This window comes from Peromyscus maniculatus, chromosome 20 (assembly GCF_049852395.1).
Source record: "Peromyscus maniculatus bairdii isolate BWxNUB_F1_BW_parent chromosome 20, HU_Pman_BW_mat_3.1, whole genome shotgun sequence".
Taxonomy (NCBI): Eukaryota; Metazoa; Chordata; class Mammalia; order Rodentia; family Cricetidae; genus Peromyscus; species Peromyscus maniculatus.
In genome coordinates this window covers 45,351,266-45,375,717 of record NC_134871.1, presented here as the reverse complement: position 1 = coordinate 45,375,717, position 24,452 = coordinate 45,351,266, and the positions used below count along the sequence as shown (strand labels likewise).

General features: G+C 54.8%; 2 protein-coding genes across 3 annotated transcripts in view; both read left to right on the top strand.

Moving 5' to 3' along the window:
- Positions 1–12,766: 12,766 nt before the first annotated feature.
- On the top strand, positions 12,767–20,371 carry LOC102929159 (uncharacterized). Its single transcript, XM_006989384.4, has 16 exons — positions 12,767–12,968; positions 13,114–13,432; positions 13,506–13,628; positions 13,878–13,996; positions 14,077–14,227; positions 14,297–14,381; positions 15,180–15,388; positions 15,553–15,670; positions 15,822–15,994; positions 18,073–18,215; positions 18,295–18,397; positions 18,683–18,985; positions 19,372–19,596; positions 19,700–19,784; positions 19,899–20,032; positions 20,147–20,371. Exons 1-16 carry the CDS (start codon positions 12,862–12,864, stop codon positions 20,291–20,293), a joined length of 2,544 nt encoding a protein of 847 aa, XP_006989446.2. The 5' UTR covers positions 12,767–12,861; the 3' UTR covers positions 20,294–20,371.
- The window catches only part of Eppk1 (epiplakin 1), a 21,594-nt gene continuing 17,133 nt past the window's right edge, over positions 19,992–24,452 (top strand). The window contains exon 1 of one of the 2 annotated variants that reach the window (XM_076556159.1): positions 19,992–20,032. The gene's annotated coding sequence lies outside the window, so the exon portion shown is untranslated. Of the gene's footprint in view, positions 20,033–20,622; positions 20,779–24,452 lie in introns of those variants that run through there. The other variant, XM_076556158.1, reaches the window with a different exon arrangement.

Sequence of the window (24,452 nt, the reverse complement as noted above, 5' to 3'; positions counted from 1 at the left end):
CAAGGCTGGAGTTCTTTCCTGTCTGTGCCTCAGAACAGCGCTCTATTGTCTCCCACGCTCCGCACCGCTGCTGTGAAACCTCCATGGATTCCGCCCCGGCTTTCTTCCTTCGCCGTCAGTGCCCATACAATTTCCCTCTTGTCTCCGATGCTTTTCAGCTTCACCATGGGCTCAGGGTGCAGCTCCATCTTCCCTGACCCTCACCCTCCCCCCCCAACCTTGTCCTGTGATCTCTCCTTCCTCCAGGGCTGGGAAGCAGGATTCCATCCTCTGCTACTCCCTGGGGAAATGTATCCTTGCCTCTGAGATTCCTCTCACCTGGGCATGGGCTTCTTACTCTGCTCTTCTTTTTAAAAACTTATATTTATCTTTTTATTAAATTTTGTGTTATTGTTGTTGCTGGTGTGTGTGTGTGGCACGCGCGCGTGCACGCACACACACGTGTCCTAAAGCACAAGTTGGCTCCAGGAATGGAATTTGCATTGTCAGGCTTGCAGGACAAATGCTTTTACCTGCTGAGCCGTCTGGATGGCCCTGGCTTTTCTCTGCCTTGTCTCTTCTGTCTGGTCTGATCTCCAGGCTCACTAGGTCCCCAAGGCCCCTGTGCCCAGCCTCTCCACATCTCATGCATCAATTCTTTCTCCGGTGTTCCGTTCTTGGAAGCTGGCTGTCTGTGCCGATGTCTTGGCTTTAGGTCTGTGTCGCTCACAGTAGTAAATCCCTTTCTCTCTGTGGTCCCTCTCTGCCCTGTGTCTGGCGGAGCAGGGAACACTGCTGGTCACGCATGGCCTGAGGGTGCCTGGGTCAAAGAGGTGAGACAGATTATCAGGGCTCCTAGATCCCTTGTGGGCATACTCAGGCAGAAATAAAGGGGTGCCCTGGAACTTAGAGGGTAGGGGCCGGGGTGGACAGTCAACCCACGCCTGTTGTCACAGTTGGGCACCCACCTGAGTGTTTCTATGGTCATGATCTTCTTCAGAGTCACCGCAGACTGTGGCAGCAACATACCTCAAGGACAGTCCTCAGGCCAGGCAAGGGGACCATGAGCACAGGGGCGAAGGCTTTTCGAGCTGCTCATCTCCTTAACCACTTACCTCCCCGACACTACTTCCCTGGGTCCCATTAGGAGGTCCCTGGATCCACAGGCCCCTCTGGCTGCTAGAGTTGCTTGGTGGGTGCATTGGTGGGTGGTCATGTGGGCTCAGATGTGTGATGGAGGATGAGGTGCTCAGGATAAGTGCTCCGGGGGCGACTCGGTGCCACATCTGGAAACACTGACGGCTTTCTCGGGCTTTGCAGAGTGGGTGGCCTGGGGACAAAGTGGAGGGAGTGGAGAGCCCAGCACCAGGCAGCGGAAACTCTGCAGGGTCAGGTGCACAGCCATCTTGGCTGAGGGATCTCGGTGGGAGGCTCCGCCCACCAGGCTGTCCGGTGGGAGGCTCCGCCCACCAGGCTGTCCGGTGGGAGGCTCCGCCCACCAGGCTGACAGCAGCCTGGATGTTACAGACTTACTTGTATGACAGCAGTGACCACCAGGAGAAGAGGGGCTGTCAGGGGCGTCGGAACCCATGGGACTCATCAGTTGTGGGCCCAACAGCCAAAACAAATGAGCATCCCTGGGGGCCCGAGTGAATTTCTCCAAGAGCTGAGGACTTGCTAGAGATGGGTCACATACTCAGGCTTCGTCAGACACAGTCCCAGCTCTGTGTTAAGAGGAGGAGGTGCCACACACGTCCTCCAATGTTTCTTTTGTTCGTCTTCCGGGGCACTCTGGAGAGTCCCACCCATACTCCACGGCTGAACCCATGGCATAGCCACCTGCTGGGGCTGGAACTGGTGGTGCAGTAGAGCCTGGAAAGGCCTCCACCACCCAAAGCTAGGAGGCTTCACACAGCGGAAACATGACCTCACACACCTGAACCACATCGAGATGGAGGTCAGACATGGCTGGCCATGGTGAGGCTGAGAGGGAATCTGTCCCCAGCCTCTCCAGCTTCCGGTGGTGCTGTGATCCTGGGCAGCCCTTGGCTTGGGATGCCGTCACGTGATGCCTTCACCTCTGGGTCACCACCTGCACACAGCAGTATTTTTATAAGGACACCGGTCATGTTGGATTAGTGACATGTTCTTCATGACCGCGACCTCATTTCAGCTAGTTACAATGACCCTGTTTCCAAATAAGGTCACACTCTGAGGTGCCTGAAGGTTAGGGACTGCATATCTTTGGGGGAGTGGGTTCTAAATCTAACCCGTTTATCACCAACAGGTGACAAATGGAGTTTAGTCCAGATCCCCCCTTTTGTGGCCGGGGGGGGGGGGGGGGTTATGAGCCAAACTGGGCTATGACTCTGGTTTAACCATGGGTGTAATGTCCGTGCCATACTATTGACCTGAGACGTGTGGGCTGGGTAAGCTGTGACAACCGTCTTTACCAACTCAGTGTGGAGAGTGATCAGAGACTGTCGGAGGTCTAACCAGGAGCACTACAGGTGAGCCAGGGCCCTGCAGGTGAAATTCAGGCACTGAGGATGCGCCTAGGCACTGCAGCTGGGCCAGGGCACTGCAGCTGAGCCAGGGCACTGTAGGTCAACCAGGGCACTGTAGGTCAACCAGGGCACTGCAGGTGAGCCAGGACACTGTAGGTCAACCAGGGCACTGTAGGTGAGCCAGGGCACTGTAGGTCAACCAGGGCACTGCAGGTGAGCCAGGGCACTGTAGGTCAACCAGGGCACTGTAGGTCAACCAGGACACTGTAGGTCAACCAGGGCACTGCAGGTCAACCAGGACACTGTAGGTCAACCAGGGCACTGCAGCTGAGCCAGGGCACTGTAGGTCAACCAGGGCACTGTAGGTCAACCAGGACACTGTAGGTGAGCCAGGGCACTGTAGGTTAACCAGGGCACTGTAGGTCAACCAGGGCACTGCAGGTCAACCAGGACACTGTAGGTCAACCAGGGCACTGCAGCTGAGCCAGGGCACTGTAGGTCAACCAGGGCACTGTAGGTCAACCAGGGCACTGTGAGCCAGCACACTGCAGTTTGGCCAGGGCACTGCAGCTGGGCCAGGGTACTTCAGATGAGTCCAGTGACTTTACTGAACAATCAACGTTCAGTTACCTTGTCTTCTGCAAATCTGAGTGTTGAATCCAAATGAAAATGACACATATATACCTTCTGGGACTTTTTAAATGAACACTTGTTTGTATTTCCTCCTTGCAGTGGTCTGAATGTTGACTCCAGGGAGCAGATGAAGTCCTGAGTGAATGTGTGTTATTGACATGACTGAGACCATATTAAGGACCCCAGCACCTTAGCCCCATGGGAACAAGGCCTTGCGCTGGCCTGACTGTGAATGTTGACAGGTACACAGGAACTATCAACTGCAGCTTCCTCCTCCTAGAGAACAGCATCCTGAGACTGCACCCCTACACAGACCCCCTGCTGCGATGAGCTAACCCAGCTCCTCCTTGGTCATGCTGGCTATAATCGATTCGCTGAGTTTGCTGGCACATCTCGATCAGAGCCTCCCAGCCCACTGGATCCCAGCTTTTCTGTATGTGTGTCTGTCTGTCCTCTTTCATTCCCCCTGCCCGATCAGGTCAATGCTTAAGTGGTGCAGGTTGTAGCAATAATTAGATGCCGTGTGGAAAACCATGGCTTACTAATAAAGGACACTGGTGGAGAGAATTGTCCCGAGGATGTGGAGCAGGGACTGGAGGGATCCCATAGCCGAGGAACTTTTGGATCCACTAGGAACCAGAAAAAGGCAAAGAAGTGTCCCCCCCCACTCAGAGATTTGAAGGGAATATAACCAAGGACACCTTGATTTTGAGCTTCTGGCTTCCAGAGCCATGAAGGAATGTATTTCTGTTATTTTAGGCACCAAGGTTATGGCTTTTTAGCATCCACAGTACATTTCCTTCCCCATAAAGGTAGTACACCATGACAATTCTGTCCTCGTTTTCTTTAAGGTTCCAGAACCTGGCCACCCTTCTTAAGCTGTTCTTAAGAGCCCTTTATCCCTCCGGCAGCTGCCTAGAGTTTGGCTATGTGGATGAACCATGGCTGCTGCTCTTCCTCCTCCTCCTCCTCCTCCTCCTCCCTTTTTTTTTTTTTTTTTTTTTTTTTGGAGACAGGGTTTCTCTGTGTAGCCCTGGCTGTCCTGGAACTCACTCTATAGACCAGGCTGGCCTTGAACTCAGAGATCCACCTGCTTCTGCTTCCCAAACGCTGGGAATACAGGTGTGTGCCAACCACTGCCTGGAGATGCATGGCTTCTAATGAGTCTTGCTGGTGTCTGTGTGGGTTGTTTCCAGTCTCCTTTACCAGCCAGGCTGCCCTGATAAGCCACGCAGGACCTTTGCTAGCAATGTAGTGGTCTGGGGATCCCCAGGACCAGTTCCATCTGAATACTGACCTCTGAACTCACTGAATTTTCATCAGCCCTGCCAGGTTATATGCTGAGGGGGGGAGGGGTTCCCTTACCCCATACAGCTGGAGGGAAGTTTCTTTTTCTTCCTGTCTGGTGTGTAGACATGACAAGTAATCCTCAGGAGCCTTCTTTTGACCTGTAGGATTGAAGCTGAACTAAGAATGGGAGATGAGGAACACAGACAGGGGAAACTCATAAGCTCCCCCACACACACCTCGCTGCCGCCGCCGCTGCCGCCGCCGCCATGTTCATCTAAAGGTAGGGAATAAACCTTCTATGGAGCCCTTCAGTCATGCATGGGGAGTGTCTTCAGAGGTATCACTATCCCGTAAGGGCACTCAGGCTTAGGCCTCTGAGCAAAGTCCAGATGAACAGCTCTTATAGTGCTCTGGTGTCCTGTAAAAAAAAAAAAAGGGTCTGTGTGGAGTCCCTATCATGTTTCAGGCAGGAGCCTAGCACGTCCTTTTCCTGCTCCTGGGTCTCAGTAGAGATGAACTAGACAGCTGGGCAGCTAGGCCAGGCCTCTCAAGCCATCTGTCATACCATGTTGGGTTTATAAGTTGGGTGGGGACAGGCACCAGAACTCCAGGATACAGAGAAATCAGCACCGCAGGCACCAGCAGGTCCCAGGGAGCTTGCTCGTTAGATGAGTAGTGGCCACCTCCTTGTACAATTGCTTTTACTGTCCTTTCTGACTCCTCTCTGGAGTCTCAGGGCATAGACACACCTCCCAGGTGATGGAGATGGCAATTCAAGATGCCTAATCCTAACACATTGCCCCCAGCTGGAAGGATGTCCCCTATTATGCCAACAGAGGCCACCAGGCGCGTTCACCCAAGCAGCCAGCAGCATTTCAAGCAGTGTGTCTGAATGTCCACCCTGGGCAGCCGCCTGTGCTCAGGTTAGAGAACAGAGAGGACTGGACACGTATGCAGGGGTTGGGAGGGCAAGAGGCTTGTGATAGCGAACACTTCGGTGGACACAGGTATGAAGAAGGTCCCTATGCTGAGGGGGTTCCAAGGAGCTGGGGACATCTTTCCATGACAGGATGTCAGCCAGGGGTTGCTTCTGAGCTCATGAAATGGGTAGCTGTGGTGGTGAGGATCCAGGCCCTGCTTGCGCATAACCCCGGGGAGCTGCCATGGAGTCTGGCTGAGGCCGCTTCTGAGTGCCCTGGCAGAAACTGAAAACCTGCCCCATACAGCACCCTACCAGGACCAAGTTGCACCCTCCTGTGGCATGCAGGATGGAGGCCTGCAGGGAGGCTGCTGTTTCAGAGGTTCTAAGCCCAAGTACTGCCTGCCTGCTGGATTGACTTTGTGAAGCCTCGGGAGCTCTGGTGATTCCTCAGCCCTCACCCCATGACCTGTATCTGGGGCAGTGTTGGGGCTGGGGTGGGTGTACAGGAGGCGACAGCCTGGCCTATACTGACTAGATCTCTGCCATTGACTGCAAACCCTAGTCCAGAATTCCAAGTTCCTGGTCTCATTCTGGTAGAATCAGGCAGCTAGACCCAAAGCTGGGCCTTGCTTGTTCAGGCCCTTGAGTCTTATTTCTCAAGCATCTCGAGTCTCCTCAGATTCACCTGAAAATGGAGCGGTTCTTTGGGTGTGGAAGGGCACCAGGCTCCCTACCTGACTTGGGCTCTGGTCCTCAGGGGGCATCTGGGGGAACAGAAGAAAAAGCAAGAAAATCCTTGGCCTTGTGGGCAGCTCAGCGCTTGCTGGTCTGAGAAGGACACAGGAATGGCAGAGGAAGCATGTCCCCTGCTCTCTGGGCATCTGCTGACCGAAGTTAAGATGACCGTCACTGCTCACAAGATCTAGCTCACCGTTGGGTTTGTCTGTCCAGTGATTTTTCTCAGCTCCCAGTGTCAGCTCTAGCCAAGGGTTTGGAGACGTGCCGTTCTCTCCCTCTGTGGACCTGTCTGGCATGGTCCACAGCAGCTCCAGCCTTCTCCAGATCTCTAGTGCTGTTCTGAGGCCCATGAAGACTCTCGGAGCCCAGGGGCATCTTGGAGCCTTGTCCTGGGGGAGATTCTCTCTGCCTTTGGGCTCAGCAGCCTTACCTTGGGGGGGGGGGGAGGCTCACCAGGTATGTGGGACTTGGTCCTGCTGTGGGATAGGTGGGAGTGGTACAGCATCCCCATGTCTGGTGGGTATCCCCAGAAAGGCTGAACCCACACCTCAACAGACAGGAAGCTGAAGCTGTGATGGGAACCTCTCCAAAGCCTGAATCTTGGTAGTTTGTTTGTTTTGAGATAGCGTCCAAGCCAGTCTGCAACTTCCTGTGTCACCCAGGATGCTTTTTCTTCCTGTTTTAGTCTCCCAGTTATTGGGGTTACAAGCATACACCCCTACAATTAGCTCAAGGTCTCTTTCCTTTCTTTTGCTGTGCTAAGGACCGAACCTAGGGCCCATGAATGCTTGACAAGTGTTCTACCTTTGAGCTACAGCCCCAGGCCTGAGAGAGAGAGAGAGAGAGAGAGAGAGAGAGAGAGAGAGAGAGAGAGAGAGAGAGAGAGAGAGAGAGAACTTTTTGTTTTGCGTTAGGCTCTCCATAAATTGTCCAGGCTGGCCTTGAACTTGGCAATCTACCTGCCTCTGCCTCTTGCGTAGTTGGGATTACAGGTCTGTGTCGATACACCTAGATGTCTCTGTCTCAACGGAGCCTCTGGAGTGGGGAGACAGGTTTTAGCCAAAGTGCTGGACGATTGAGGTAAAGGCGCCTCCCCCAAAGCAAGCAGCTTCTGAGCATCTGGTGCCGCCGCCTCCGGAGTGGAGATGACGGAGGTGACGGGAAGGTCTGGATCTCAGTGAAAGCTCTTAGGAAGTGAAACCAGAAAAGCAGTGTCAGGGTGGGGGCAAGGGCAGGGAGGGGCAGGGAGGGCGGGAAGGGCAGCTTGAAGCATCTGTTGGTTGAATCAGCCTCCGTCCAGGGCCGGGCGGGGCTGGTAAACCTCACGTTCATCAGCTCTTCGCCAACTGCCCCAGGGAACTTCCTTTTTTTTAAAAAAAATTAATTAAATAATTTTAAATGTTTAATCACTATCTTTATGAATTCATGTGTCAGTGTCTTTGCCTGCATGGATGTCTGTGTACCATGTGCATGTCTGGTGCTTGCAGAGGCCAGAAGATGCATCGGATCTCTTGGAACTGGAGTTATAGATGGTTGTGAGCCACCATGTAGGTGCTGGGAATCGAACCCAGGGCCTCTGAAAGAGCCGCCAGTGTTCTTCTTCTCCAGTCCCAATTATTATTATTATTATTATTATTATTATTATTATTATTTTGAAACAGAGTCTCACTACATAGCCCTGACTGGCTTGGAACTCCCTACATAGACCAGGCTGCCCTCAAACTCATAGAGATCCACCTCTGCTTTCCAGTACTGGGATTGAAGGCACATGCCACCACACTATCTTTTTTCTTTGTAATTTAAAATTTTTTTAATTATTTATTTATATTATTATTATTGTTTTTTTTTTTTTCTTGAGGCAGGGTTTCTCTGTGCAGCTCTGGTTGTCCTGGAAGTCACCCTGTAGACCAGGCTGGCCTCCAATTCACAGTGATCTGCCTACCTCTGCCTCCTGAGTGGTGGGATTAAAGACATGCACCATTGCCAGGCAGTGGTGGTGCATGCCTTTAATCCCAGCACTCGGGAGGCAGAGCCAGGTAGATCTCTGTGAGTTAGAGGCCAGCCTGGTCTACAGAGCAAGATCTAGGAAGGCACCAAAACACCACAGAGAAACCCTGAGGGGAAAAAAAAAAAAAAGACGTGCACCATCACCACCCAGCTCTACCTTAGTTTTTGAGACAAGGTCTTTTATTAAACCTGAAGCTCATCAATTCATCTAGATTGGCTGGCCACCAAGAGACCCAGGATCCTCCTGCCTCTGCCTTCCCAGTGCTGGATTTTTTTTTAATTTAATTTTTGTTTTCAGGACTGTAAGGGTAGGAGAGAAGGAGGGTGCTGGAATTGAACTCAAGACCTTGTACTTGTTTGGAAAGCACTCTGCCATTAAGCTCTGTCCTCCCTCAGGGACTTAAACTTATGCACACTTTGTTACATCTGTGTTCATCTGCAGGGCCTGAGGGTGTTATGGGGGCAGGTGTACCAGGAGACAGTGTGCACCAAGGTCCCTGGGGGCGGAGGGACAGACTGAAGTGGTGTCTTGGCAATTTTTGCAGGAGTTCATGCACTGCCCTCAGCTCTACCTACGGATCACTGATGCTTCGGAACCGTGGCTGCTATGATTTCTAGACAAATAAAATAGACTTGTAAACATGGGGGTGAAAGGGGGATGGTGTGGAAATGGGGCTGCTGAGACATGCTCCAGCCACAGAGCTGCAGATGGTCCAGGCATTGATAGCACACTCGCCTTCTGTGTGTTCTAACACTTCCTTGTTGGAAGCTTGTGTGCTGGTCCTGGAGCCTGGCTTGGAGCCTTGAGCCCTGACCCGCCAGGTATCTGTGTCCCTGGGTACTGTTTTCACTTGGACTCTTCTGGGGACCTCTCCCCTCTACCTGGAGATGAGCTGGATGAGGTGGAGTGGTGCCTCAGCAGCCCCAAAGAGAGCCTGACTTGGACTAAGTCAACGGGATGCCACCTGCCTGGTCATCATGACTGGCTCACAGCTATGCAGTCAGGTTGTCTTGAGGCCACCATAACCAAGGACCACAAGATGGGGGCTCAGAGCAAACAGCAATGCTCTTTTCCCTCAGTTCTGGGGGTTAGTGTGTGATTCCCCCTGAACGTCAGGGTGAATTCTTTCCTCTGGTGGTCACTTCCAAGCCTGAGGCACCTTGCTGGAGGCTGCAGGTCCTTCCATCTTGGCTTCATCGTGGAGTCATTTCTTACCGGTGTGTCTCATATTCACACAGCATTCTCTCACAAGGTCACATTCATATTGGATGGCAGCCCATTCTAATGACCTCAGCTTGATGACAAATGCACAAACTCCATTTCCAAATAAGGTCAGACTCCCAGGATTGGGAGTTGAACGTAGATAGCTTTTAGGACAGAGTTCAGCCTGTGACAGCAGGTGCCCCAGCCGAAGCCACCGGGAGACCATGAGATTTTTCTAGAACTTCTGAGTAAAAGTTCTGGATATCCTGCATCTTGGTCTGCCTGGTCCTGGGGAATCAATCTGTTTCTAGCTCACCAGACTGGAGGCTAGCCCAAGGCCCCGGGTACTCATGCCTCTCTTTCCCTTAGGACTGGACATTCTAAGGGAATTTTTCTTTTTTCTTTCTTTTATTTTTATCTGTCTGTCTATCTTTGTCTTTTAGCCTTATTTGTTTCTTTTTTCTTTTCTTTTCTTTTTTTTCCCGAGACAGTGTTTCTCTGTGTAGCTGTGTGCCTTTCCTAGATCTCGCTCTGTAGACCAGGCTGGCCTCGAACTCACAAAGATCCTCCTGGCTCTGCCTCCCGAGTGCTGGGATTAAAGGCATGTGCCACCGCTGCCTGGCCTTGTTTGTTTCTACGACCAGTCAAAGCCTATGTTCTGCCAACCCCTCATGAGACCACAACACTTAAGACTTACCATGTGGCCAGCCATTTGTCCCCCAACTTGAAGAGCTAAGGAGCTTCTGCTGCCCAGGCTGGATGTAACCACCTGGGACTCAGTCCCCCCCCCCCCCCCCCCCCCGCAACAGCCCAGGCTTTTCTAACATAAAACATATGCATAGCTAAATGTAGAAACTTTGCTCTCTGTCTTGGTTGTCTTTCTATTGCTGTGAAGATACACCACGGCCGAGGTATCTCTTATGAAAGAAAGCATTTATTTGGGGGCTTGCTTACAGTTTCAGAGGCTTAGTCCACTATCATCATGGAGCATGGTGGCATTTATTGTCCTTGAACAGTAGCTGAGAACTACAGGCTACACAGGCCAAGAGAGAGAGCTAACTGGGCCTGACGTGGGCATTTGAAACCCCAAAGCCCACCCCCAGTGACACATCTCCTCCAATAATGCCACACCTCCTAATCCTTCTAATCCTTTCAAACAGTTCCCTTCCCTGGTGACCAAGCATTCAAATGTATGAACCTACTGGGGCCATTGAAACCACCACACTCTTTTATCATGCTTTCCTGCCTAGAAAGTTTTGTGTCTTGCAAAGCCAAGCCACTGGTGTCCATGTACACACCCTTGTCCAGAGGGACCTCCAAGTCAGCTCTGTTAGGGCCCACCCCATGCTACCCCTCCAGGGCCTCAGATACCCTGATAGCGAAGCCTTGCACAGGACGGATGGCCCCTGTGTCACCCATCCCTGGGCCACAGTCCTAGGGACAACTCCCCTGGCTACCTCAGCCTTCTTGCCCAGCAGAGATTCCCCAAGCTCATCATCGCTGTTCCCTGGATCCATGGTCCAGTAAGTGTATAGAAGCTGGCTCAGTCATATCAATTCTGTCCAGGCTGACCTCTGGCCACTACCAGAAGAGCCGTGAGTGTCCGCTCGTGGGAATTGGTCTGATCAGGACTGGTTTGGGCTGCGTGGCTGACCTGTTGCAGCCTGTATTCCTCTCTGTAGTCCAGAACTATCTGAACTTTACCCCAGGTTCAGCTTGCCGTGGGGCCCTGTGTGTGTGTCCCTGTGCTTGTAGCTGGTTGCCCTAGCGACAGGGCCGTGGGCCCCTAAGAGCTGGAACTAGCAGGGCAAAGGGCACTATTGAGGGGGGCCCTGGGTGGGGTGCCATGACCTCAGGGTGAATGTACCAGGGAGGGGCTCTTGGAAAGAGATGTGAGAAGAGGGGCCTCACAGAGAGGCAGTGCTGAGGAGAAGCTCCAAGTCGCACAGCCGTGGGCTGCTGGAGTTCAGGAGCTTCATGTACACTAAGCTGCCACCATCTCTGGAGTGTGGTGACAAGGCTGGAGGATCCTGTTGGGGAGGTTGTCCACTCTTGTCCGGGAGGTCTAAGCTCAGCATAGAACCCTGACCTGGGCAAGTGAAAAAAGCTGGAGGCCATGTCAAGTAGGCTTCAGAACCTCCCCACACTCGGGCCTCTACTATCCCAGCCGTGGGCAGCCACAGGGAGGCTTGTACAGAAATTTGACCTGGTTCTTCCTTGGGCAGCAGAACAAGCCAGGTATCAGAGGAGGGGACACCCTAGTCCCTCTTAGCTACAGAGACTCAAGATGAGTGGGGAGAAGGGGAGAAGGGGAGGGGGTCTTCCAGACTACCTGGGGCACCCTATCTGGGTTACAGGCCCAGAGACTGGATGGGGCAGCTGTTCCTAGGAACTCCACGGTTCCTTGAAGCAGGGTAGGCAGGAGGGGGTGAGGTCTGCATGCCAGGTGTGGGCAGATTTGTGGTGGGACCACACCCTTCCAGCCCACTGAAGCTCCCCCGAGGAATGCACATACTTGGTGCCTGGCCTGGGGTGGGGGCTGAGAAAACGAGAGCAGGCAGGACAGGGTGGGCCGTCCTAGGGTGTGAGACAGACAAGCCCTCCTGGGAGAGGCGTCCACCAGCCATCCACCCACAGTGCGTCTATGGCCTGCCCTGGCCTGTCAACCTGCCCACCTCACCCAACATTTTCCATGGAAAGTTCCCAAGGTAACAGCAACACAAACTCATGACGAAGATGAACCCAGGCAGGGGCAGGTCTCAGGGTGGGGTGGGGGTGGAGGGTGGTCACAGGCTCGGGGTGGGTGGATGGGGCAGGGCCAGCTTTAGGCCCCAGGGACTCCCAAGTCACCTCTGTCAGCAGATAGGGAGGGCCTGGGACCAGCATGACCATGGGCAGGTGAGAGAGCTTTTGGCTTGTCTCTTGAGCACAAATTCCACTCCTTGGTAGAAGAATCGATAGTGGTTGGGGAGAGGGTGAACGGATCGGCACATGCTGGAGTCCACAGTCCAGGAAATACACCATGCACCTGTGGAGGTCCCCTGCGCATCCACATCCTCCTGCTCCTCCATCTAGTGGGGATGCCAGGTTAGAGTAAGGACTGGTTCATTCCAGGCTCAGGTGGGGGACTGTGTGGCAAGTGTGAGGTTCCTGGAAACAGAGCAGACCAGTCTAGGGTGCCGGGAAGTCTTGGGTGGGGGTTGTCTGAGTCCCGTGGAGTGGCCATGTGACTGGGAGAGGGTGTAGTCCAGGATTCCCTGGGGGCCACATAGCTGTGGGAAAATTCCCATGACTCTCCACTCCCCTCCTAAAGTGTGTGTGTTGATGCCCCCCCATTTCCTATAACTCCTAGTTATCCCCAGGGCAGGCCTGGTACTCATTAGCAGGCCCCTTTCTTTGGCTTCCAATCCCAAAGGGATCTCGGCCCTATGGCCATGTGAGCGGCCTATTTGGGGCTTGAGTGGGAAGTGAGAGCTCCCTGAATCTCCCACCCACCCACCCCCAACCCTGTGCTGAGAGGGGGAGGGGCCAGAACCTCCAGCGAGAAGCCCCTTCCTCTTTGCTGCCCTTCCCCCACCGACATGACTGAGGATGGGCACTGGGTTTCCCAGGAAACAGTAGGAAGAAAAGTGCTGGGGCCGGACTGGCTGGGGCTGGTGGAGCAGTGGCTTGAGGGAACTAGACAAAGGTGAGAGCAGTCCCCCCGCCCCAATCCCCCAGGCCAGGGCAGTCTACCCAGTCCCAGGGGGTGTCCCCAGCACCAGCCTTGCAAGCTGGGGGCGGGTGGGCCTGTGGGTCCCCTGGTCCTGACTTGGGTCCTTCTGTCCTTGTAGGGCTGCCCTTCCTGTCCGGGACAACCCTGCAACCTGCTCCGCATCTACCATGGGAAACCCTGCTTCGAGGCTTGGCTGCCTGGGAGAGAGGAGGAGCCGCTCACACACAGACCCGAGGACCCACACCAGCTCCAGGACCCGAGGCGATCTCTCTCCAGCCGCAGCTCCTCAGGGCCCACTTCCACCAGGGATCCCCTGGGCCTGGTGGGGCTCCCGTGCTGTCCAGGTGACAGAGGTCACAGAGACAGTGGTGACAGAGACAGTGGTGACGGAGGCCGTGGAGAGGGGGCCCTGCAGGCAAAGACGGCAGCCGGCCCAGGTGAGGAAGGACGGCTCTAGAGCGTGGGGAGTCCACGTGGAGGCCAGAGGAGGTAAGTACATCCTTCTTGCAGGCGACCCTAGCACCCCTGGACACGCTGTGCAGCTGGCTGGATGGCATGGAGGAACTGCAGGCCTCCCAGGGACCCCTGGCTGCAGATGCCGCTTTGGCTGCTTCCCAGCTGCGGGAACAGGAGGTACAGGGCCGGGAGATAGGGACAGGGGTGGGGGGTGGTTTCATCCTTTGAGCCTCAGGTCAAGCCACTGGCAAATAATGGTGTTTACCATGTGCTTGAATCTGGCACCCCAGGTTGGGCTGCATGCATATACCTGTTAATGTTCCCACGGCCAGTGATCCTCCTGGATAAAAAAGGGGGGGGCAGTAGTGGGAGAATGGGCAGGGACCCCAGAGACCTACACAAGCCCTCTGACCTCATGTCTGGTAGCTGCTCCTACGCCTGCTGAGGGAACGTGCACCGCGCATGGAGCCAAGATTACAAGAGGCCGGGAGCCCGGCAGAGCTGTGCGCACAGTGGCACCGCCTGGTACAACAGGCAGAAACCAGGTGAAGCCACAGGTCGGGGAACCATGCGGGTTCTAGGGCGGGAAGGGCAGGATGGACAGCTCCCCCATCTCTGCCCCAAGGTGGAGACTCCTGGGGCAGCTCGTCCCAGCAGCACAGCGTTTCGAAACAGCCTGCAAGGCTCTGTTGGGGAAGCTGGGCCCGAGTGAACACCTACTGGCTGAGCTGCAGCTAGGGCCCGAGTGCCCTGAGGAATCTTTGCAGTACTTCCAGGTATGACCCGGGCTTGGGGGTGGGAGTCTGCGGACTGTCGCAAGCTCAGTGGCTTGTGCTTGCTCACAGGAGGTGTGCGAAGGACTTGTGTTCTGTACCGAGGATCTGGAAAGGGTTTTGGAGACTGGACAGAGGCTGGCAGAGCTCCTCACAAGTAAGGGGACTTCAGCCCAGTCACCCCAGCCAAGATGTGCTCAGGGAGCCCACAGAAAAGCCTACCCTTAGCCCAGGGCAGACATCTGTGTCATTTTCCAGATACAGGGCCCAGTCCCCGAGTCCAACGCCTCAATGTCTTTGTCCTTGTTGATGATCCCCAAGCACCCTTCTAATGCTCTCATCCCTGCTACTTGTTGTTGGTTTTTTTTTTTTTTTTTTAACCTTTTGCTCTTTTGGGGGCTGGCCACCCAGCTCCCAAATAAATATATACAGAGAGTTACTATTACTTATGAATGCCTGGCCTTAGCTTGGCTTGTTTCTTGCCAGCTTATCTTAACTTAAAGGATCCCATCTATCTTTTGCCTCTGGGTTTTTACCTTTCTCTATTTCTGTATTCCTTTCATTATTTCTTACTCTGTGCCTGGTGGTGTTGCTGGGTGGCTGGCCCCTGATGTCCTCCTTCTTTTCTTGTTCCTTCAATCCTCTTCCCAGATTTCTCCTCTTCTTCTATTCTCTCTGCCTGCCAGCCCCACCTATCCTGTCTCCGGCCTCCCTATTGGCTGATCAGCTCTTTATTAGACCAATCAGGTGTTTTAGGCAGGCACAGTAACACAGCTTCACAGAGTTAAGCAAAAGCAACATAAAAGAATGCAATGCATCTTTGCTTCATTGAAACAAATGTCCCACAGCATAAACAAATGTAACACACGTTAAAGTAATATTCCACAACAGCCACTGGTCCCCAGGTCCCCTTCAATGTCAGTGTTTCCTCCCTGGCCTCTTGCTCTGGCTGCAGGTGACCAAGCTCAGCTGGTGCGACAGCAGCTGGATCAGTTCCAGGAGCGTGTGAGGTTGACCGAGTCACAAGTCGCCTGTGCCCAACAGAAGCTGCTGTATGCTCAAAGGACAGTGTCCTCCAAGTCTTCACCACCAGGCGTCTTGGAGGCCCAGCTTGAACTGGAGGGGTCTGCCTCGGCACATCCGGGGCTCAAGGATCAGAAGCAGGTGTCTGTACCCCCTTGACTTCACCTAGAAGAAAGACCTCCAACCTACCTCATGCCCTCTGAGGAGACTGCAGCCCACTGTAGCAGGGAGCTAGAGTGGCTGGGAGTGCGTACTTTCTGTCCCTGGCTAGGGCTGTCTAGAACAATGCTGGTTTCCTTCCACAGTTGAGTGTCCAGCTGGCCCAGCTAGCAGAGCGGCTTGAACAGCTGGCACAGTGGGCAGAAGCTTCTAGTCACGCAGCAGCACCCACGGGGACCATCTGGGATCAGAGCCCCTCCTCAGGTACACCAGGGCCTTGGGCGTACCCCGGAGTCTTTGGGAAGTCACTGCCAGGCCCGAGGGCAGGACCAGGCCCACGCTCAAGAAACCAGGGTGGGGTGAGTGTGAAGGTCTTGCCAAGGCTGGGCTCTCAAGTGGTCACGTCTCTCTCTAGCTGTGCTTCAGGCAGACACGAAGCTCCTGGAGGGGCACTGGTTAGAGACTCAAGAGCAAGACACTGGGCCGAAGGCCATATGGGAGCCAGCCGTGCAGATTTTGTGTGGCCTCGCGGAGCAGGCAGCCATTGAGGAGCTGAGGCCGGAGGGTGACTGGAACCCAGCCTTGCAGGTGCCTTGGAAGACTAGGGGGAGGAAGGTATCACCCAGAGTCCCTTGGGAGGAGAGGTGACAACAGGGACACTAGACAGCTAGAGTACTCTGAGGCTGAGCTAGTATTTGCCGGTAGGAGGAACTGAGGCAGAGGACTCTGGGAGTGAAGAGTAGAATCGGGGGAGGGCAGTGGGGGCTACAGAGCCAGCTGGAGAGATTTCTGGCGATGACTTCACGGCTCAGCTTCCAGCTTCTGACAGCCCCAAACCTCCATGTAAGGCCACAGCTCTCGCCGTGGGGCCAGGGCTTGAGATCAGACCATCCCCGACTGCTCAGCGGCTCCTCTATGGACGGCGTTGTCGAGCCTCTAGGCTGTAGGGGTAGAGGTAGGCGCTGACGTACCTACATGCCTTTTCCAGCAAGCAGAGCTCTTAATTAAGATCAGAACAGTGCTGTGAATGAGTCCCATTTATGTTCAGCTGGAAAGAAAATACGTCAGAAGCAAGACAGAAATTGACTTACTTCTGGCGCACAGTCTGGGACGGTCCAGCGTTTATTGGAAGAAAGAGGCAAGCGTGGGCGCTGCCTCCACCTGGTCCCCTTTCCTGTATCACAGGAGTGGCTGGGAAGCACCAGACCCTTCACGAGGTTTGCCGTTCGCCCAGAAGTTCTAGGTTCCTTCGCTTGTTCTCAGATTTCTTTCTATTCCTGGGACTCTGATGGTTTCCTAGGCCGCTGGAGCCAGCTCTCACCAATGGGGGAGTTGAAACTGTGGTTATACCCAGACTCAAAGTTCTGAGTGCTGAAGGTTTGAAATGGACAGGGCTGGCTTCTGAAAGCTGTGAGGAAGGGTCTCTCTCTCCTTACCATTTACACTGTGTCCTCTTCCTGTGCCCTCTGGGTATTTTGGGTTCAAATCCCAGTCCCCTTTTGTATATGTACATGTTTATATGTATGCATGCAGAGGCCAGAAGTTGGCATCTGGTGTCTTTCTCAAGCGCTCTCCACCTGTTGTTTTTGAAGATTTGTTTTTTCGTTTTGGTTTTTTTTTTTTTTTTTTTTTTTTTTTTGAGACAGGGTTTCTCGGTGTAGTTTTGGTGCTTGTCCTGAATCTCGCTCTGTAGACCATGCTGGCCTCGAACTCACAGAGATCCGCCTGGCTCTGCCTCCCGAGTGCTGGGCTTAAAGGCGTGTGTCACCGATGCCCGGCTTTATTTTGTTTTTAATTATGCATGTTTGTGTGTGTATGTATGTATGTATAGACACATGCGTATGGGTACCCACAGAGATCAGAAGAAGGTGCCAGATCCACCGGAGCTAGAGTGATAGGCAGTTGTGAGTTGCCTGACCTATGAAACCAGGTCCTCTGCAAGAGCACCAGGTGCTCTTAACTGCCGTGCTATCTGTGGGGCCCTCCACCTTATTTTATGAGTCGGGGCCTCTCTCCCTGAACCTGGAGTTGTTAATTGTCTAGACTGGCTGGTCACCGAGTCCCAGGAGTCTTATCTCTGCCTCCCTGGTGCTGGGATTCCCGGCATGCCACCTCACTGATTGGTTGGGTTTGGTTTTTACATAGATGCTAGGGAGCAAACTCAGGCCCTCATGCTTTGCAGCAAACGCTTTACCAACTGAGCCATCTTCCCAGTCCCCAAATGCCCCCCCACCCCCCGCACCCCTTTTAAGGGCAGCGGTCATATTGGTGCCCACATTCCACTACGATTTCACCCTACCGTTAGTTACACATACAACTGCCTCTTTCTAAGTAAAGGCTGGGACTTCAACACGGGTGGTGGTGGTGGTGGTGGTGATGAATACAATTCACCCACAGGACCTGGCTGGCTTTCTTCACCTTGCCCTGAACATTGGCACAACGCTGGGTGTGGCTGCCTGCCCTCCTCATACTGAAGAGGCCCAGGGGTAGAAGGACTGGGCCAGCATATACAGTCTTCTTGCTAATGTGCTGGGCGGTGTGGGGTACAGGGTGAATGGAGTAAGAAGAGGGCTGGAGATGTGAGGTACACAGAGGAAAAAAGCTTTCACCCCTTCAGCTTTTCCCACTGGGAGAGCCAACCGTACACCAGGCTACTCTGATGGCAGGAGTTCCTCTGGGGACAGCAAACCCTGGTGGTGTCATGGCCACGGAGAAGCGGAGACGCTGGCTATGGGAGCACCTGCCACTTGGGCCTGCTGATGGACCTGCTGGGCTGCCGGGCTGCCATGTCTAGCCCCTCCTGTGAGAGGTGAGCCTGCATGCCAGCTGTCCGCACCCCACTCACACTGGCCCGCTACCCTGCTTATATCTGTCCATCTCTTCTCCAGGATACATCCCCTGGGAGGGATGCTGCTGCTTGTGGGCCACCTTGTTGAGAAGCTGATCTCGTGCTCCCATAGGCTGAGCCAGGCTGAACCCTTGGGGGCCAAGGTGGGACCAGTGGCCAGAGGCTTTGGCCTGTGCAGTAACTGTGGACCAGGCCAGGGTTAGCTTAATGACACTGGCGTTAGTGCCCTGGACCCTCTGTCCTAGGGCCACTGCCTCAGTGAGACCATTTGATCTCTAGGAGGAGCTAGCTGGAAGGCCTAAAGTTCTGGGTGGGACTGCTGAGAGGCTCTGGAGGATGGGGGCACTGACTCAGGAGAGGTGGTGGCGTGGTGGGCAGTTTTGGGCATGGGCTCCTCTGGTCCCCTAACATTGCTCCCTAATACGTAGGCGGTACAAGCCCAGAGCTGGGTGCTAGAGGAGATGCCTGGGGCCCTGAGCCTGAAATGCTGCTGGACTCAAGCCCCAAGGGAGGTACTGACTCTGAGCAGTCTTGACCAGGGGCCGCCTGGGGATCTGGGGAGTAGAGCTAAGGCTTGCCTCCTGGGGAAGATTTCAGAAGAACAGAGCTGGAGGCCTTGGTGGGCAGACGTCATCATGGAGAACTGGAGCCATAGGAAGCCAGAGCATAGCAAGAGGAACCAGGAGAAAAGGGACCAGTGGGAACTGATGGAACAGGGCCACCAGGAACAGGTAAGGGCAGACAGATACATACTCTCTTCACTCCTGGGCATGTAAAAGGGATTTGGCGAGCCGGGCGGTGGTGGCGCACGCCTTTAATCCCAGCACTCGGGAGGCAGAGGCAGGCTGATCTCTGTGAGTTTGAGGCCAGCCTGGGCTACCAAGTGAGTCCCAGGAAAAGGCGCAAAGCTACACAGAGAAACCCTGTCTCGAAAAACCAAAAAAAAAAAAAAAAAAAAAAAAGGGGGGGGGGACTTGGCGTCACCTCACAGCAAGGGGCCAACATACCCTTGGGTCTTGTGGGAGCGCCACCTATATTGCCTTGGTCATGGAATAAAGTGGCCCAGGGTGTCCTTCACACCCCAAGCCACAGACAGCACTCAAACTTTCCCCAGTAGGAGCTTGTGGACAGTTTCCCGGCAGCTGGGCAGCGGGACAGGGATGGGCAAGGCTGGCCTGGCTATACCTGGGGGAAAGGTGGGCCTGACCACCAGCGCCCGGCCGTGTTGGAGCCAGGGCTCCCCAATGGCCAGAAGCAGCCACACAGCATGGTCAGAGCCAGGAACACGGAAGGCACACGGACACCAGTGGCCGGAGGCAGGCCCCAGGTCCAAGGAGCCTTGGTGAGCAGGTGTGAGTGTGGGCCGGTGATAGTGGGGAGGACAGAGCCTCAGGAACTGCCCCCCAACCCCTACACGGAAGGCCAGACACCCCTGTTCTCCACAGGCGGCAAGAGGAGCTTTGATGGTTCGTGTTGGAGGTGGCTGGGCAGCTCTGGATGAATTTTTGATCAAAAATGACCCAGTCAGAGGTGAGAGATGCGGGGAGAGGAAGGGACATGCCAGTCGTCAGGGCCTGGAGGTGGGTGGTGGGTAGGAGCGGTTTGGCATCCGCTTCGGCCCAGCGACCTGGGATCTCTGAGCAGCCAAGGGGAGGACCAGCCAGAAGATCCACGAAAGATTCCTGTGCTGGACTCCTAGTGTGCCGGCCCCTGAAGTCATTACCCTGAGGCTCTGGACCTCCATCCGAATGGGCTCCAGCAGACCCCTGTCTCGGAAGGTGAGAGCTAGCATGGGCTTCGGAGCTAGGAATCAGGTCCTCGCGATGGACTGAGGACCTCCTTTGAGCCCAGGTGGAGTAACTGAACTGAGGAAGCCTGGCCACCCCTTTCAGACAGGGCTGCCGATTGGCAGAGAACACAGAGACCCCAGCTCCTACAAGGTCAAACACTCGGAGCAGCCCACTGAGGAGAAACGGCGAAGACTCCAAGATCCCGCAGACCGGGACAAGAAACAGCGGCAGAACTCGTTCAGGGACTGAGCAGGAGCTGGGGGCCACCCGGGGCGGGGTTGTGGCTTTGCGCCCTCAGCAATAAAAGCGGAGTTTGGGGAACTGAAACTCTCTCCGGTGGGCCTTCATTTCCCTTGCAAACTCCATTCAAAAGCCACAGGGCCGAAGCCGGTGGCTCCCCACCCCCACCCGCGCCTGCCCTGAATTCTTGTTCAGTGACTTTCGCGGAGGGAGGGAGGGAGGGGAGGGACTTCGCAACTCAGCAGCCTCTCCAGCAGGAGCCGCTCAGAGGGAGCCCCGCCCCGTGCCATGGTTCGCGCTCACCTGCCCACTCCACCTGTCTGGTCCGTGCCCAGCCGGGCCTCAGCCCCGCCCACCGCCCTCAATGGGGAAGGGACTTGGGTCACCATAAGGAGGGGCCACGCAGATTTAAATGCCTGTGGCGCGGGGCTCGGGTGTGGAGGGAGCAGAGAGACCGCGGACGCCGCCGCACCAGCCCTTGTCACACGCAGCAGGTGGGGAAAAATAAGGGCAGGTTGGGGAAACGAAACTGAAACACCTGCGGGAGCCAGAGGCCAGCGGCCCCCCAGGCAGACATAGTGAGCGACCCAGGGGCCCAGACTTCTGGGCAATCTGAGCTCAGGATTAGAGGTGGGAAGCCCCTGAGCCCTTGGGGTGGGGAAACTGAGGCCCTTGCCAGGCTGCTGTGAAGTCGGGGCGTGTGTGTGTGTGTGTGTGTGTGTGTGTGTGTGTGTGTGTGTGTGTGTGGCGGGGGAGTGTCTAGTGTTTCCAGCAGAATACGTAGTGTGCTGTTTCGCCCTGCAAGGTGGGGTACTCCTTGTACCCCTTTTGCGAGAAGTGAGGTTAGTGGTGGGGAATCCTATGAGAGGCAATTGGTCTGACCACCTAGAGGCTCCTGGCAGCCCTGATTGGCTGAGGGAGGCCATGCGGGCTCCAGGAGGAGCTACCAGCTGTCCAGGGTGAGCAGCCACAGGGATGGCCCCTTGGGTGGTGGTATCAGGACCCTGGGAAGAAGAGGCAGGGCTGTGTTCCTACCCCCCCACACACACACACACACTCGCTTCTCACGCCAAGCTTGCGCAGGGTCGTTGCCGTCTGTCTTTCGGGCAAGGTACAGTTGATGTCCTTCCTCGTGCTGCTCACAGTGGGGCAGAGGCCACGTTTTCTGTCGCCATGTGCGCTGGGCTGAGTCTGCCCGGCCTCCTCATTCTCTTCTGATCTAGCTCAGTGCAGCAGCAGCAGCAGCAGGAGGAGGACCTTGTGCCTATCTTTGTCATGGCCTGGGGGCAGAGCCCACCCTTCAGTGTGGTGACAGGTGGTATCTGATGCCCCTGGGATGCTGCCCCACCCGGCTCAGAAATGACCCTTTTTCCTCTCGGCAGCTGGGGTAGCCTGTGGTGGGCCTCTAGGGAGGCAGGAAGGACTTACAGCTCTTTTTGCCAGGGGAGTTTTTGGGGACTTCGACTACAGTCACAGACCTGGGACCCCGATCCTTTGCTTTTATTGACACTTCCTGGATCTCTTGCCCTTCTTGATGGAGCTCTGTATACCCCTCAAATTCTTGACCCATATATCTGGTTGTCTTCCCAGGCAACCACTGCGGTTGCCAAGTGTCTACTCCCCTACCCTCCTGGAAAGGGGCAGGGCCCAGGGAGAGTCATACCAGGTCCAAGGTCACCCACAAGCCAACAGGGAGTGGCTGCCAACCACAGGCTGCATCTCACACACCAGGACTCAGTCTCTGGGCCCCACCCCTTCCCCAGAGTCCTCGCTCTCTGGATCTTTGTCAGTGGCTTCCCACCCTGAATCTCCTCTTTGTTCAGTGAACTCGAGCGGCTTGCTTAAGCTTGTGTTGGCTTTTCACACGGGGCCTTGCCCTTCCGCACAGAGCATGCTTGTTAGGGCTGGCTGTCCGTGACCAGGTCAGGAGCCACTCAAGACCATGCCTGTCTGGCAGTTTCTGTGTCTTCTACCGCCCTAAGGTTCTGTGTCCCACCTTTGCTGGCCAGCAAACGGCTTGTCCTGGATTCCCCCCTTCATCCAGCCACATGTCAAGGGACAGGGACCCAGGCTCTACCACCCGTGGGCCTCTCCCTGTGCTCTTCCCTGTCCTGGGCAGCACATGCATGGTTTCCTCCAACTCAGTGCTTCGTAGGTGGGCGACAAAGGTACCTTAAAGCCATGTTGCGAAGCAGAGTCTGGGATGAGTCATTAAGGGTGGTCTCAGGACACGGCCGTGGAGGGGACAGGAGGCAAGTTGGTGGGAGAGGCTGGTCCTGCTGTGTTGTCTAACTTGTCCCCTGTGTCTACCATGGTCACACTGTGCCTCAGGACCAGTCCCTCCGATGCCATTGGGTGCCTTCTTGAGGAAGTGCAGGAGGAGAAAGTCTGTGGGATGGGCCTGGTCCTGTTGTGGCTTTCAGGCCATGCTGGGCATTTGTTATCTCTTCCAATCATCTAGAAAAAAAAATACCATTGACTCACTGCAACCGTTTGGTTGGGGTCACTGGGGCATCCAGACCCTCTTCGCTGGGAGTCTTCTCTTTGGCCAGAGTAGCTGTATACTCTCATTTATTGTCAGCCGCCACGTGGCAACGAGGACCGCTACATCCATGGTGTAGTGGCCCCTCTCCCCTGCCAGTCAGGTCTGCCCTCACAAGTGTTCCTTTTTCTATGGACCCTGGAACTCACTTTCCCAGGGAGTAGGCCACTGTTCCTAGGCCTTGCTTCCTGGGCCGGAGCAGCTCTTCTGGGACCCAGCACTAGGGAGATCTATGTTTTAGAATAGAAATACTGGGACTGGGGAGATGGCTCAGTGGTTAAGAGCACTGATTGCTCTTCTGGAGGACCCGGGTTCAATTCCCAGCACCCACATGGCAGTTCACAACTGTCTGTAACTCCAGTTCCAGGGGACCCAACACGCTCACACAGACATACATGCAGGCAAAACACCAATGCACATGAAATAAAATAAATTGTTAGAACAGAAATACTATGTCCTAGGGATGGTGCCTAGACAGCAGGGTGTCACCTGGGAGCCAGGGTCTAGGCTGTGCCTTTAGCAGCTGTCCCTACACCCTGTCTGCCACAGCTTCTGTTGGACAGTGAAAAGAGCCATGGCCAGTTCTACTGTCCTCTTGGCTTTCCCCCTCCATGAGGCTTACCTCATCCTCCATGGCCAAGGAACTCCTTAATTTATTCTCCCTAAAGACATGAGACAACCATAAAGTAGCCCTGTGGCCACCCCAGGCTGATACGAGGCCCTAGTACTCTCAGGCTGTAGGAGCTGGTGGGTGTCCTAGGGTCCACGTCACTGTCAAAGCATGGTCAGTGAGTGACCTCCCCTCCACCAGAGTTGGCCTGACCTTACACCCATTTCACTTGATGTCCATTCTTGTCCAGGAGTTGGAGGCTGGTGGCAGCTGTACCCCAGGCACTGGATTTGGGATCTTACTCACTCATGAGTCTGTCGATAGCCCCTTCACCTGGTCTAGGGATACCTGATCTTCTAGCTCTTTCTGGGACTCTGTGTGGCTGGACCCATCTGACTGCCCCTCCTCAGACTCCTCAGGTCATCATCAGCACCTGGATTTTGTTGTCCTGTGTGCGGGCCCCCTACTACTTCCTTCCTAATGGATAAGTCAAGGCGAGCCTGGGAGCCCTGGGGTCAGTCTCTGCTACAAGCACACTGCCAAAGCCTGGGTTGCTTTCTTTAGAGAAGCACAGCTTTCCACGGGCTTCCGAGTCAGCCTGGTAAAGGTTTATGCGTCCAAGGGTCCTTACCACTGTGTTCTGTCTGTCCCCTGTTCTGGGAAACCCTTCCCTGGCCAATCTGATTCTTAGCTCATCCCCTGCCACCCTCTTGGGTTGGTTCCTGGACCTCCTTTCGGACCCCTAGGCTAAGTTGTGGGAGGCAGGAGGCATTGGCCACTGCAGGATGTAGACTGACTGTGAGGAGGAACTCTCTCACAGTTCATGGGCATCCAGGGAATCTATGGGTTTGAGTTTAGGATGTATTAATCAAGACATTCATCCCACGTTAGAGCCCTGACCACCCTGCCTCAGGACGTATCCTTGGCAAAGGGTTCTGCCGTGTTGAGGTTTACTGGTCTCATTTGGGGCCCCTAACAATGTAGCTGCCTGGGTCTTCCTCCACCGCTGTCCAACT

Coding starts and splice junctions, on each gene's coding strand:
- LOC102929159 (XM_006989384.4), top strand. CDS start 12,862: ATGACTGAGGATGGGCACTGGGTTTCCCAGGAAACAGTAGGAAGAAAA. Junction 13,997..14,076: donor GTACAACAGGCAGAAACCAG/GTGAAGCCACAG, acceptor CTCTGCCCCAAG/GTGGAGACTCCTGGGGCAGC. Junction 14,228..14,296: donor AATCTTTGCAGTACTTCCAG/GTATGACCCGGG, acceptor GCTTGCTCACAG/GAGGTGTGCGAAGGACTTGT.